The sequence below is a fragment of the Colletotrichum costaricense genome, assembly GCF_030867565.1.
Source record: "Colletotrichum costaricense strain IMI 309622 chromosome Unknown Scaffold_10.1, whole genome shotgun sequence".
NCBI lineage: Eukaryota > Fungi > Ascomycota > Sordariomycetes > Glomerellales > Glomerellaceae > Colletotrichum > Colletotrichum costaricense.
In genome coordinates, this window is record NW_026848239.1 from 347621 (window position 1) to 361258 (window position 13638).

The 13638-nt window shown below is 55.4% G+C and overlaps 6 protein-coding genes across 6 annotated transcripts; 2 read left to right on the plus strand and 4 right to left on the minus strand.

Moving 5' to 3' along the window:
• Nucleotides 1-217: 217 nt before the first annotated feature.
• Nucleotides 218-1669, plus strand: CCOS01_09710 (uncharacterized protein; the record flags this gene model as incomplete). Its single annotated transcript, XM_060457867.1, has 2 exons — nt 218-247; nt 344-1669. The coding sequence occupies 2 exons, from the start codon at nt 218-220 to the stop codon at nt 1667-1669; spliced, it is 1356 nt and encodes a 451-aa protein (XP_060311032.1).
• Nucleotides 1670-2265: 596 nt separating this feature from the next.
• CCOS01_09711 (serine/threonine-protein phosphatase PP2A catalytic subunit) lies at nt 2266-3622 on the minus strand (the record flags this gene model as incomplete). Its single annotated transcript, XM_060457868.1, has 6 exons — nt 2266-2338; nt 2396-2468; nt 2523-3056; nt 3113-3218; nt 3270-3311; nt 3464-3622. The coding sequence occupies 6 exons, from the start codon at nt 3620-3622 to the stop codon at nt 2266-2268; spliced, it is 987 nt and encodes a 328-aa protein (XP_060311033.1).
• A 1190-nt stretch (nt 3623-4812) lies between these two features.
• Nucleotides 4813-7038, minus strand: CCOS01_09712 (uncharacterized protein; the record flags this gene model as incomplete). Its single annotated transcript, XM_060457869.1, has 4 exons — nt 4813-5161; nt 5214-6483; nt 6534-6753; nt 6826-7038. The coding sequence occupies 4 exons, from the start codon at nt 7036-7038 to the stop codon at nt 4813-4815; spliced, it is 2052 nt and encodes a 683-aa protein (XP_060311034.1).
• A 740-nt stretch (nt 7039-7778) lies between these two features.
• CCOS01_09713 (MAS20 protein import receptor) lies at nt 7779-8572 on the plus strand (the record flags this gene model as incomplete). Its single annotated transcript, XM_060457870.1, has 4 exons — nt 7779-7839; nt 7960-8205; nt 8287-8387; nt 8456-8572. The coding sequence occupies 4 exons, from the start codon at nt 7779-7781 to the stop codon at nt 8570-8572; spliced, it is 525 nt and encodes a 174-aa protein (XP_060311035.1).
• Nucleotides 8573-9007: 435 nt separating this feature from the next.
• CCOS01_09714 (wyosine base formation) lies at nt 9008-11463 on the minus strand (the record flags this gene model as incomplete). The annotated part of the gene is made up of 2 exons (XM_060457871.1): nt 9008-11334; nt 11418-11463. The coding sequence occupies 2 exons, from the start codon at nt 11461-11463 to the stop codon at nt 9008-9010; spliced, it is 2373 nt and encodes a 790-aa protein (XP_060311036.1).
• Nucleotides 11464-12152: 689 nt separating this feature from the next.
• On the minus strand, nt 12153-13426 carry CCOS01_09715 (uncharacterized protein; the record flags this gene model as incomplete). The annotated part of the gene is made up of 4 exons (XM_060457872.1): nt 12153-12299; nt 12363-12960; nt 13018-13147; nt 13201-13426. The coding sequence occupies 4 exons, from the start codon at nt 13424-13426 to the stop codon at nt 12153-12155; spliced, it is 1101 nt and encodes a 366-aa protein (XP_060311037.1).
• Nucleotides 13427-13638: the final 212 nt, after the last annotated feature.

Here is a 13638-nt window from a genome sequence, read left to right on the forward strand (position 1 = left end):
TTTGACTTACATTCGGCGTGGCTTTTACGTCTGGTTTGGATCCCCTCCTTCCCCTTAGCACGAGTATGAGCATGAGCACTGGCTGCCAAGCATCCTCGACTGTCCAGCTCATTCAGCCTCCTCCTCCCTGGTTATAGCTGTTCTGCAGGTGCTGCTTGGCTTGCCAGCAGCTTCAGGCCTGCGAATAGTTACTAGTCCTGACAGGTACTTTGTCAGAATGGCGGCACTCATACCCATTGGGGCTCCGGTTCGTCTACCCCCTATTCCCTCTCCCTTTCTATCCAGCATTGCAAAGAAAAGAGGACCTCACAGCTAACATTGTGAACTCCTCTCCGCCTACTAGCTGCCTCTGTATGGACCTCCTTACCCCCCACAAGTGGCCGCCCTGGGTCTCATCCCAGACGTGAGGGTAGACGTCCCGATCTGCATCATCCTCATCATCTTCTTCTTCGCCGCCGCCCTCCTCAACGGCGCAATCTTCCTCCGAAACAATGCCCGGGGCCACAAGTTCCTTCCCTCGGGTGTCCTCGTCGGCTTCTGCATCACCCGCATCATTGCCCTCTCCCTCCGCATCGCCTGGGCCACCCAGCCCTGGAACGTCTCCCTCAACATCGCGGCAGCCGTCTTCGCCGCCGCCGGCGTCGTCCTCCTCTTCATCCTCAACCTCCTCTTCACCCACCGCCTCCTCCGCGGCCTCCACCCCAACATTGGCTGGCTGCCCGCCGTCAACGTCTTCTTCCTCTTCACCTACTTCCTCATCTTCGTCTGCCTCGTCTGCGCCATCACCGCCCTCGTCGTCAGCTTCTACACCCTCGACCCGGTAAGCCTCTACGACTGCCGCGTCGTCCAGCTCTTCACCTCCACCACACTAGCCCTCATCGCCTTCCTCCCCATCCCCATCCTCCTCTTCGCCGCCTTCTACCCCGGTCTCCGCCGCCCCGAGCCCTTCGGCTACGGCTCCCTCACCACCAAAATCATCCTCGTCCTCACCGCCGCGACCCTCATGACCATCGGCGCCGCCTACCGCTGCGCCGTAAACTACGCCGTCCGCCCCGTCCTCTTCCCCGGCTGGTGGCATCACAAAGCCTGCTACTACATCTTCAACTATGACCTCGAACTCGTCGTTATCTTCCTCTACGCCCTCTTCCGCTTCGACCTCCGCTTCCACGTCCCCGACGGCGCCTGCAAGCCGGGCCACTACGCAAAGGGCCAGCACGCCTACAAACGCGTCAGCACCCTCACCGTCCGCGAAAGGTTCCGAGGCGGCCGCAGCGGCCGCCACGAAGGGCGCCATGGCGTCATCAGCTCCTTCTCCAGACGGACCACGACGGCGGTGCGAGGACGAGCCTCGTCTCGCACAGAGTACTTCACCCCGAGCGGCTACCTCGCCACCGACTACACCCGGAGCAGCTACTTTACAGGGTCCGGAGATAGCCGAAGCGGCTACTTTGGCGGGACGCGCTCGTCGGGCAGCAGTCGGTCCGAGGAGATCAGCAACGAGATCAACACGGGTATAGGCGGTCTAGGCATCGGGGGAAGGAGGAGAGAGATCTTCCGGGAGCGTGTGGTCGTCGAGAAGAAGGTGAGAAGGGGTCGACCGACCAGGAGGAAGACGAGCGAGGAGAGGAGGCGAAGTCATGAACGTCGGCGTCGGCGGCGTAGGAGGTGAGGAAGCATCGTAGGGTACGCTACGTCCGACATATGGTGCAGGAGAGATAATGTGTGATGATGACGATGCATATTTGGGAGGTTCCAAATACGGACCTACAGGCGCAAGGCGATCATTTATCGTGTGCTTGAATAAAATAGTAGCTTGGAAGCTCACCTTGAAGCATTAGCCCGCAACTTGGTTGTATCCATGCGTGGCAGGTCAGGGGGTTAAACGGAAATTGGAACATCAGCTTGTCATTAACATCGACACCTTCTTTGTTGCCGGCGGTCTATGATGAGTATCTAACGTGATGACAGAGGAAAGCGTCCAGGATACACCAGGAACCTTAATGATAAGGAACTCTCGCGCTCCTAGTTGAGCGTCCTGGGGCCATTCTGTATCTCTCTCGCTTTATATCATATTGCTCAACGCAGGATCTCTCTTTCTTGGGAGTACATTGGTTCTCTTGGCTTTTGTTGTAATCTTACAAGATTAGACGCCCCTAAAACACCAATGCAAGTTGAGCATGCACGCCCCCATCTCTTCGAATTCCGTCCATGGATGACATCCAGATCGATCTGGGTGATAGACGGTAAGGGTATCGGATAGGTTGATCAGAGGAAGTAGTCGGGTGTGCGTCTCGAGACCATCGGCTCGCCGGCTCTGGGGCAAGGATCGAATTGCAGGCTGCGCATGGTTAGTATATGCTTGTCGACGGCACGTTGATGAGAAGTGTGTGCTTACAAAGTGTACTTGAGATGTTCGTCGATTTCCATGATCGCCGCCTGGTTACCGCATCTGTAACAATAGTTGGGTGCTGGCTCGGTTAGTCATGATTCTCCAGCCCATCAAATCAAGAGGCTCCGCTTACCAGAGAAAATCGTCACGACATTTCTGTCCTGAGACCAATTGTAGCCCTCCATCACCAGTTGATGAGCACGCGCAATAAGTGTCAGACCGTTGTTGTGGTTGAAAGCCTCGGAGATGTCCTGACCGAACGTATAACCGGCACCACGGGGTGATATCCCCCAGCCGCAGCGGTCATCCGGGTCGGACCAAAGGAGGTCGCACATGGGGCCCTCGTGGGGCACCTCCTGGATTCTGTCGAGAGCTCTGATATTGTCCAGGGTGTCGATACTAGGAGACAGACCACCGTGCAAACAGAAGATCTGGTTGTCGATGAGGGCGGTAAGGGGGAGGTAGTCGAAGAGGTCGGTGAAGTACTTCCAGACGTTGGCGTTGCCGTATTTTCGGAGGCACTCGTCGTAGAAACCGTAGACTTGGGTGATCTGGCGGGACTCGTGGTTGCCACGCAGGATGGTGATGCGCTGAGGGTATCGGATCTTGAGGGCGACGAGGAGAGTCACGGTCTCGACGGAGTAGTAACCACGGTCGACGTAGTCACCTAGTAAGGTAAGCGTCTATCTAAGAGAGTGCGAGGACATGGTATGGTCAACATACCCATGAAGAGGTAGTTGGTGTCGGGGTTCGGACCGCCAATCTTGAACAACTCCATAAGATCGTGAAATTGGCCGTGGATATCACCGCACACTGTCACCGGGCATTTCTGAATGAGGGGTCAGCTTGAATCGCTTGCCCTGCGATCGGGGATACATACAACGGGCTGGACATTAGATTCGTCCTGCAAGACTTCCCGCGCCTGTTGCTGGCCGTTAGCTAGGCGTTCCTAGGGGTCACGCGAGAGGGGTGAATCGAGATGAGGGGAGAGGAGTCCGTATGGCGAACCGCAGCTGTGACGTTCTGGGAAACGCGCATCACGACCTTCATCATCGCTGGGGACGGAAGGCTTACCTTCTCGCAAAGTCTCTGGACGTCGGCCTCGACGAGCTGCTTGCAGCTCATGAGGCTCTCGATCCAACCATCTAAAGTAGGGATCGTGGTGGGCTCGAGGTTCTGGGTGGAAGGCAGATCGGCGGGGACACGGCCGACGTCCTCCATGTTCGTATCCATGCTGAAAGTCGTCTAATCGATTGAAATGCTTGGGATGTTGATAGATGACTCGATCGCACGAAGGCTGGGTCGCGGGGAGCAAGGAAGGCAGCGTCGTCGGGGTCGTCGAGTTAGGTTGGGGATGACGTTGTTTTCAGCAGCCGGTCGCGGTATTCAGATTGGCACAGCACCTCAATCGTAGCGTGGGGCTGGCGGCGAATCGTCACAGGCGGTCAGAGCTTCGTCTGAGGCCAGATAAGGAGGACGCGATCGAGTGTTTTGGGCGAGGGAGAGGAGCACAACGTTGAACGTGTTCGCGCAGGGTGGGGTTGGAAGGGATTATGTTCTCTGGATGCTGTGATGAGAACGGGGAAAGACGTCGACGTTGGGCACTGGGGATTTTTGCGATGTGGAAGGTGGTGCTCTAGTGCTGGGTGCAGGTGCGGCGGGCGTGGTGTGGTGCTTGCTGGTTGCAGCAAGACCAGCAGACTGGGGCAGGAGGGGGATTGAGAGATACACCACCACACTGGATGGGACTTTCCTGAGCCCCCAGGCAAGAAACACACCCAAGCCATGAGGCAGGAGATAAATGCCTCCTATTGGGTGACACCTCCTGGCCTAGACTCGCTTAATCCGATACACTGCACTAACGTAAGCCTCGTCACGTCTGCGTCTACTCCTTTGATGCATCAGCCTCGACATGAAGGTAAGATCCTATAGGTAGGTATGTACCTAGGTAATACGGATACCTGGGCAGCCAAAGTAAAGCATCTCAATCTAAATATCTTAATAAGACAGTACAAGTAGACAGACTGAGCATCATGTCATCGATCGATTTCACGAAACTCTGGTTTCTCTGGTTGCCTTTGTCACACTGCTTGCTCCCCTTTTTTCCCATCAGTGAAGTTTCGATATAGGTCACTTGTCCTATGGCTACTTATTTCCCTATTTAGGTAACAAACGTCGTCGCAAGTAAACAGGCCAGAGGCCAAACAAGCCTCAAGTGGCCCAAAATATCTGTGCACATGCCAGTGGCCGCGGCACTTCCGTCATTTCGTCCTTAATGTCTCGGTATCATTTGCTTGACCGCGGACTAAACACAACCCGCAATCTTCAGCCCTTCCATTGCCATTACTCAAGGCCCATCAACACCGTCTCTAACATGCCTATTGTAGACGTCGCAGGGTCCATGAACACTCAATCGTTGACAACTACGATAGCCCGAGACCAACGGGGCTGGTGACACCAGACGAGTGCTCCAAATCACGTCCGACCAGTGTGCGGAAATCGAGCTGCACCTCGTTCAACATCTTTGCGTGCTCTTGGGCACGCTCCATGCATTCGTTCCAGACCTTTCCGCCGCGCTCTGTTCCACTGAGCTGTCGCGCGAGGATGCCGTTGAAAGTCTCCACCTCTTCCTTGGCCCATTTGACGCAGGCGCTCATCATCGGCGGAGGGAAACATGAGTGAAAGCAGCTCACGGTGTTGCGGATCAGAGAGAAGTAAACAAACGAGAGCTCCCAGATGTACAAGTGCAAATCACCCTGGAAGATGCATTGTCTGAAAGGGGGTTAGCCAAATCCAAAAGGATACGTAGCATCGCCAATCTTACCTCGATCGCTTTGTGATAATATCATGTCTGGCGACCAGATATGCCTCGCGAGCCCTGTCTTCGTAGCCAAGCCTGGCCAACCAACTAATGTTACGCTTGTTCTTGGTAGGCGCCGTGTGTGTCGTCTCGAGCTCGCGAATGATCATGCCCGCCAACTTGGCACATCTTTCTTCGACCTTGAAGCTGATGAAGTCCTGCGCCACCGCATTGTTCTTCAGGCCTCGAGCGAGATTCTTCAGCTTCTCGACGCGGTCAACTGCCGGCTCAAAGCTCTGTAATGCAATATCAATATCGAGCTCGTCCATCTGGCTTTCGACCCATCGTAGATTTTGCTGCTTTCCATCAACGTCGATGAGCATGTCCTTGATGTCGGACAATGTTTCCAAAAGCTCAGTCTTCTGCAGCAGGCCGGGGTCACGGGACGCAAAGTAGTTGATCGTCTCCTTGGCCTTGTTGTTGGCCTCCAGTTCTGACTGTCGCTCTTTGCGCAACTCTTCCACTGCTTTGCGGATGTTGAGAAGCAGACTGTTCTTCTCCGTATCCTCTGGCTTTTCGGTTCGGTAGATGACAGATTCCTGGCCGACGCCTCTGACCATGACAGCATCTGCCAATTTGTTTCTCGTCGTCGAGCCATCGCCGGGTCCGGCCATGTCAACAACCTCAATATCAAGCAGCGGCCAGCAACGATCTGCGACCAGCTTCACCAGGGGTCCTTGAGCTTCGCGAGGCGGGACATCGGCTTTTCTCTTCTTGCGAGATGCAATAAGCAAATGGTCGCTGAGTAGGAATATCTGCATCGCTCGTCGAGACTTGTATGTGGCGTTGTCCAGCTCAATCCAAGCTCCTGCATTTTGGATGACATGGCGCCGGGCAGAATTGGGCAGGAACTTTTGGGAACCCTCGACATTCTTGTATAGTGCCTGCATCTGCGAGTTCCAAAGGGCGCTTCGGTCTGCGACCGAGCTTCGCTTGTCCCTCTTGCTCAGGCCTGTCGAGAGTTCGCCCCCAAGGCTTGAAGACTCATTGTTTCCGTTGTTTGAGGCCTGGCGAAGTGCTGTTGTATTCACTTTGAGGTCCGTCATCAGGTTCTTCAACGCTCGCATCTCGCCCTTGAGCTTCTCGGCCTCTTTGCTAATCTTGATGAACTGGGTACGGTTCTGCATGACATTCTGCTGCAAGTCTGCATTGGCCCGGCCCTTGAGATTGCGTAGGTTATCCTCAAATTCTCGGATCTGGTCTTCGTCCGCTTCGCTGAGCAATGTCGCAACATCTAGAACTGTGTTAGTTACATGCTATGAACCAAGGAGGTCCATTACTCACATTGGTCTGGTACCAACCCGGGATCTCGCAATGCCTTTATATCGACAATTGGCGCTGGTGCTGTGCCGCCACGGCTGGGAGGGGGCTGTGCTGCTCTTCGCTGGCGGGACTCGTACTTGTCGAGGGATGGCATAGACGGTACCGGCGGGTTATTCACGTCGAAGTCGTTCGGCAGGGTATTAAACCGCGTCGAGTATCGTCGCTTGACCAAGTCCGAGGTCTATAAATTCTCTCGTCAGCCTCCAATACCTTCAACTTGACTCTTCAGTTAGCCCTTGCTGGGGATGCTTACCTTTCCGCCTCCAGCTTGCGGCGGCGGGCGAAGCCGAGGCTGAACCGGCGGAGGACCTGCATCTGCCATCGGCCTTGAGCCGGGAGGCCGTACTGGGCCAGATCCATCCTGTAGAATGGGCTCTGAGATCTGGCGAGGTGCGCTGATCTGAGGGCGGCCCTTTCTCTTTCCACTTCGGAGCGAGATCTTGCTGCGCTCCCGATCTTCCGACATGGCGGGCGGTTGAGTTGGTGTTACGTGCTGAAGGGCACGAATCTAGTAGCACTTATTGTGCATAGAGAGACAGATGTTGGTGGGTAGAAAGAGCGAGGACAAAGCCCCTTTGGTGAAGTCGCAGATCAGGTCGGATTGATGTTGTTTCATGCACCGTCTGTCGCCCGCGGAGTGGGAAGCTGCCGTGCTGTGGTGGCCATTGAGAGGATAAGACCCCTGCCAGTTCGACATTAAGATGGACGTGGAGTCCCAAGTCGTTATGGCACGCAGCACTTATCCCTCTACGTAATCTGGAAGGCGGGCGCCTAACCTCGTCGTCCAGTGGGCAACAGCAGCCTCCTGGCGGGTGCTGCAGCAGTGCACCTACCTACCTCAGTGAGCTGTCGAATCAGTACGTACCTATCTGATCAGTGTGTCTGGTCTGTGCTCTCAGAGACCCACTCCAGCGGCTGCTTGGCAAGAGAACGCGACCTGGGAACTATGGCGCAGAGGCTAAAAAAATTGGTAGAGGAAGCTCCATCAATTCCCGATAGAGCTTCTTTCCTTCGATATTTACTCCGTCAACGAATCCTCCGCCCGTTGTCTCCCCCCGGTCATTCAACCATCTCCCAGCTCACAAAGCGCAACGTTGTGAACCTGAGCACAAACCCCATCAGCTCTCATCGTCGCTATCAGCTCCGACTGCTGTAGACCGAAAGCCAAACCTTCCGTCCGCTTTTCCCCAAGTTCCAGAAAAAAAGATGTCCCAGACTTCCACGATAGTGACGGCATCAGTCGCCGCCGCCGTTACCGGCTTGGTTGGTGAGTCTGCCTCAACACCTCGACGCACCCCGATATCACAATTCTCCCTTTGCCAATTCCACAATAGGACCGAGGGACCAGTTTAATTGGAGCCGCGTTTGCTAACGTTCGTCATCAAAGCGTACGCCGCCTTCTTCGACTACCAGCGACGCAACAAGGCTGAGTTCCGGAGAGAACTGCGTCGAAACGAGCGCCGTCAGCACAAGGCTGAGAAGGAGTCGGCTCAGCAGGAGACCGTCCGACAAAGGCAAGCCATCAAGGAGGCCGTCGATGAGGCCAAGGAAGAGGGCTTCCCTACCGACGTCGAGCAGAAGGAGGCATACTTCCTCCAGCAGGTTTCCGAGGGAGAGACGCTGTCCGCCGACCGTTAGTCCAACCCCTATGCGAGAAGAAATACCCGGAATGAGGCGAGATGGCTCAGCTTACTGACAACTGTTCATGTTACAGCCACGCGCGCTGTTGAAGCCGCGCTTGCGTTCTACAAGGGCCTCAAGGTCTACCCTACGCCTGGTGACCTGATCGGCATCTACGACAAGACCGTTCCCAAGGTAAGAGACCTCCTTGGATCCCCGGGAAATTGCTACAGCATTTGATCTGAAACTGATCTTATATCTAGCCCGTCCTTGACGTTCTCGCCGAGATGATCGCCTACGACTCCTCTCTCAACATTGGCCAGTACCAGGGTGGCGTCAACGTTGACCTCGGCGGCATGCCCACCGTCGGCCTGGACTAAAAGATCTTCGTTTTGACGATGTAGCTCTCACCATAACGAGTTCCCCTCCACTCTCTCACATCCCCCAAAACCTGGACACACACATTCCGGCGCGCGCTCGCCTCCAAAGAATCCGCAGTCACTCCACCAATGGCGTGATGCTGCGAATCCACCACCCCATACGTAATCCCCCGGCATTCTGCGAGAAGAGGAAGGAGGAATTACGACTTTTCACTGTACAATACCTGGCCGGCTGGGGCTGTTTTGATAGAAGGTTTTTGTAAGAGGAAAGAAACCAAGTGTATATTGACGATCCCGGCAGGGACAAATAGGCAAGAAGATGAAGAAGATTCACGAAATTCCACAATTTCATAATGCGTGTGTATCTGGTCTCTCGAGAGCATGCAGCCGGCGCCTTTTTGATTTTCCGTTTGATGTACTCCTCTACCGAATAACCTAGGCCTCGATTTTCCTGCCCTTCCTGTCGACTCTGTCATCTCTGGGGTCGAAACCGCCTTTGCCCCAGGTAGCCCACTCGGGCGTCGCCTCGCCCATGTAATCCTCGGGCTTCCAGTCTCCGTCGGCGCCCCGCTCCTCCAGCAGCTCAAAGAAGCGCTGGTAGTCAATGCGCGGGTGCCACTTGCCATCTTTGTAGAACCGATCGCTCGCGAGCAGGACGCAGCAGCTGTGGGCGTGCTCTGCGGCGATGCCGTACTTGAGCCCCTTTTCGTTGAGCCTCTTCTCCAGCGCCGTGACGAACTCTTGGACTTCCCAGTAAAAGGGGACGTTGGACATGCTCAGGCCGGCGTTGGACGCTGTCGAGGTGCCGCAATAGGTGACGCCCTTGATCTCGACGAAGCAAGGGAGGCCCTTCTCCACAAGCTGCGCGTAGCCCTCGACCTCGTCGTCGACGTTGAAGCCCTTGACCAGGGTCAGGCGGAAGACGGTGCGGTGCTTGAAGCGCTTCTCTCTGAGGATGTCGAGACACCGCTGGAAGCGCTCCCAAAAGTCTCGGTGCAGGGGGCGGTCGATCTTTCGGAGGGACTCCTTGTTGGACGCGTCGATGGAGACGTACAGCTGCGTCACAGCCTTTAGGGCGGCGAGCTGGTCCGGGTGCTGGGCATTGCAGACCAAGAAGGAGGAGATGCGCTCGGCGTGGAGCATACCGAGGAACTCGTTGATGTAAGGGTAGAAGATGGGCTCGCCGACGAGGGAGAGGGCGCAGTGCCGGATGCGCATGGCCTCGGCGAAGCGCTCGGCGCGGACACCGGGTACGCCGCGGAGCATCTTGATCTTGTTGTAGTGGTTCGCCTTGACGCCATCAAAGATGAGCTCGGGCGGGTCGACGACCCAGCGCCAGGTCGTGCCGACGGGGTTGGTGCCGTGGCGCCAGCAGAAGACGCACTTGTTGGAGCACGAGAGCGACGGGGTCGTCTCCATACACTGGTGGGAGTTGATGCCGTAAAAGGAGTACTTGTAGCAGGAGCCGCGGCCGCGGAGGGCTGATTTCGTCCAACGGCAGATCTTGACGCCCGAGTGCGAGCCGACGATTGAGTAGCCCTGCTTCGTGAGCGAGGCGTACGTGGGCGAATTCTTGGGGACCATCTCCTTGGCGGCGTTAAGAGGGGTCTTCTTCGCGACCGTCTTGCCGTATGTTGTAAAGTCCACGGCTATAGGCGCCGCTGCTCCAGCCGTTGCCGTTGCCGATTTAGCTGCGCGGCCGTTTGTGGCTGCGTCGGGGTTGGAGCTCTTCATGATGCGCCCTAGGTCTTCGACGTCATCAATGTTCTTGCGGCTCTTGAGCTTCTCGGGCTTCACTTCGGAATCCTCGATCAACACCTCGTCGTCGTCTTCAGCTGCAGACTCATCGTCACTTTCCTCAGGGGCACCGCTTCCTGGGAGTCCTTCTCCCAGGCTGCCAGTCTTAGCCAGCATGCCGAGAACATCGACGACGCCCTCGGACCATTCAGACAAGCGCTCAGTGTAGTCTCTCTTCGTGTCGCCCATTCCGACAGGGAAGGCTCTCTTCCGGCCCGTCAGCTTCGCCATCCACTTATCGACCTGCTTGGCCTGGAAACAGAATCCATCCTCTTCCGTCGGCCAGCCCTCCCTATCACCAAAGCCAAAGACGGAGTATCCGAGCAGCGAGGACAACGGCGCGGTGTCGATACGGAAGTCGTGGTGGGTCTCCTGAAGGTGCTCCAAGAAGGTGTCGTTGATGGTGTCGATGTTGTAGCTTGGCAGGAGGAACAGGTAAAAGAGATCCGCGGGGTCCTCTTCCGACTTGGGCGGGGTGATGAAATAGTCGTCAAAGTCGACCTCGGCAAGATCCAGCACCTCAGGAGCCATGAACGAGCAGTCGGTCTCCGCAGCGACCTTTTGCAGCTCCTTCTCCAGACCCTCTGCATACCCCTTTGCGATCTTGGGCGTGTTTGCGGTGATGCTTGAAAAGAAGACCAGAGGCCTGACCTTGCGGACCAGAGCCTCTCCCTTTGCGTCGTTAGAAGAAGTTCGCTTGACGATTCCGCCTTTTATCCTTTTGGGTCCGTTCGACTTTGGCGCTTTCGACTCGACAGTAGGGCTCGGGGGGCTTGGTTTGACATCCTTTTTCTTCGTCTCCTCCACAGGCTTCGTCTCGGGCTTCTCTCTATTGTAGGCTTTGGGCAGGGCCTTCAATTCGCTCTTCTCTTCGATAGAATGGAGGTAGAAGCGCAGAATCAAGAGTCCAAAGGCCGTGAACAAGATCACAGGTATGCGAATTTGCTGCCAAACATCGTGGACGTCTACGCGCAAGAAAAGCAGAATGAGCGGTTGAACGAGAAACAGAGGTGGCGGGAGGCACCAAAGGCAAGAAGAGCCAACTCACCGTTCAACATGGCCTTGAAGCCTACGGGCTGAAGAGTGGAAGCCATTGGTGCTGCGACGGAGCGCGGTGCTCGAAGACGAGCTATGCGCGGATTGTTTCGTCACTTTTTGGAGGAACGCGCCTTGAGGTTGTGATTTCTTTCAAGTTGCACATGAGCAGTGGCGGGGTGTGCGAAATGGGCTTTGACCAGTGGGTGCGAGCGCAATTGCAATAATTATTTCAAGTGTCAAACTTTACCAGTGGCTGACCTGGGTGTTTAGTGGTGCCCCGCCAAAGAAATTTAGGCCTGGCCCTGCACCTCATCGACCCCGCCATTAGCGTCTTTGGGGTTCCCCAGTTGCTGACCATTGGCATTGAATGGCACCTCGGCCGGCTGGAGGGCATCTCAAGGTGAGAACACCATGACTAAGACAGGAGCCCGCCTTTATCAAGAAGCTGTTTGCAAAAATAAGGTTGAAGTCAAATTCTTTAAACGATTTAGGCTTGTAACTCGAACCGAAATCTACGTGTTGCACTTGAATCATGTTTCATTGCTGCTGAACACATAATAGATGCCTACATGGTTGATGGTGGATATCACACCAGATTAATCACTAATATGTACTGGTCAAGAGACCGCACCGGAGCTTGACTGGTGTACAGGAAATAGACCCAGCTGTGCCCATGGAGGCAGCCATTTGCTCAGCATGAGACTGAGTCGTTGTTGATTTTAGTTTTTCATGTCGAACCAGTTGTTCAAACTCTTCTATCCGATCCTGCCTGCGCTTGCTTGTCTCGGATATCCTTCAGGCACGGCGCAAAGAAAATTTCCCCAGAAATAGCCTGATGAAGTGTTCTCACCGCAACCAGCAGCCAGAGGAAGCATACAGAGAGCGAGAAGATCTGCCAGGAGAGATCAGCAAAACCGGACGGATAATCATCGACAGGCACGAGAGGGAGACAAACCATGGTCATGACCCTGAAAAAGGGGCTGTCCAAGTCCTGGGCCAGCATGCCGGTGCAGGTCGCCAACACGCCCAGCGGGAACGTAAACCCCCACCAACCCATGTTGAAAGGAATCTTCTCCATTGTAGCAAGGCTGATAAGAGCAAACGACAACCAGACGAGGGCGAAGCCCCACATGACAAGCGCCAGGAAGAGTCCGATAAAGTAGAGAAACTCTCCGCCGTGCACCGCCCCCGGAGCCGCCACGGCAAGAGCCGCAGTCTGGGGGAAGAGCTTCAGGGACACCTTTCCGAGCTGCTGGATGCCGAAGCCGCCCTGGCCCAGGGGTCCGATGGGCAGGAACACGGAGACGATGGCCTCTTTGGGCGGGAGGCTGTGGATCGTCAGGCGGTGGAAGTAGAGCGCGAGGACCATGCCCGAGAAGCAGATGCCGATACCCCAGAGAACGTAGGATGCGATCAGGGTTGTGAAGGCGTGAGATGGGTTTGAGAGGGCCTCGGCGACGATGCCGCCAGTTGAAGATGCGACTACGACTGGGACGATTGGGAGAAGACTTGCGGCTGTTACTGCCTGAAGTCCCGGACGGTGTTGATGAATCCTTCGGAACATGGTTGATCAGTCTCGAATTTGAACGTTGTGTGGTGAGGTCACTTACATGACGAAGGGCACCGAGATGCATGTTGCCATTGACAGAGCGGCGTCAAGCCACCAAAATGCCCATGCCCAATTCACCACCCACTGGCCCCAGGCAGGTGCACACACGAATATCATCATGTTGATTATGGCTGGCCACAGAGATTAGTATATCCTGTGGTGTGGGGAGAACTTCGCGACTAACTGGCAAACCCCATAGGGAAACAGCCAAGAAACATGGACTGGGCAGGGTGTACAACCATGGCCTTCCAGATCTCGGGGTACAATGCGTACCGCAGCACTGTGATGACGGTGAATACGGTAAACAGAGCGATGTTGAGCACGAAAAAGGCACCGGCAAGACCATGTGAGATCCATGTTGCGTTGTAAGGCAGGTTGTGAAGGAGAACTGAGACTATCCCCGTTCCCATTGTAACCGCAAACCATCTGCATTATGTTAGACACACTTTAGTTCATCATTGCCTCTCGAAAGTTTGCTTACGAGGGTGTGAAGTTCCTGACAATTCTCCTCCAACCTACGTTTTCCTTATTACAAGGCGTACATGAGGTCGGGGCATCTTGACAAGAACTTTGTTGCGCTCCCGACTGAATTGTCGAGGTCGCGCTAACAGTTGCCATAGCC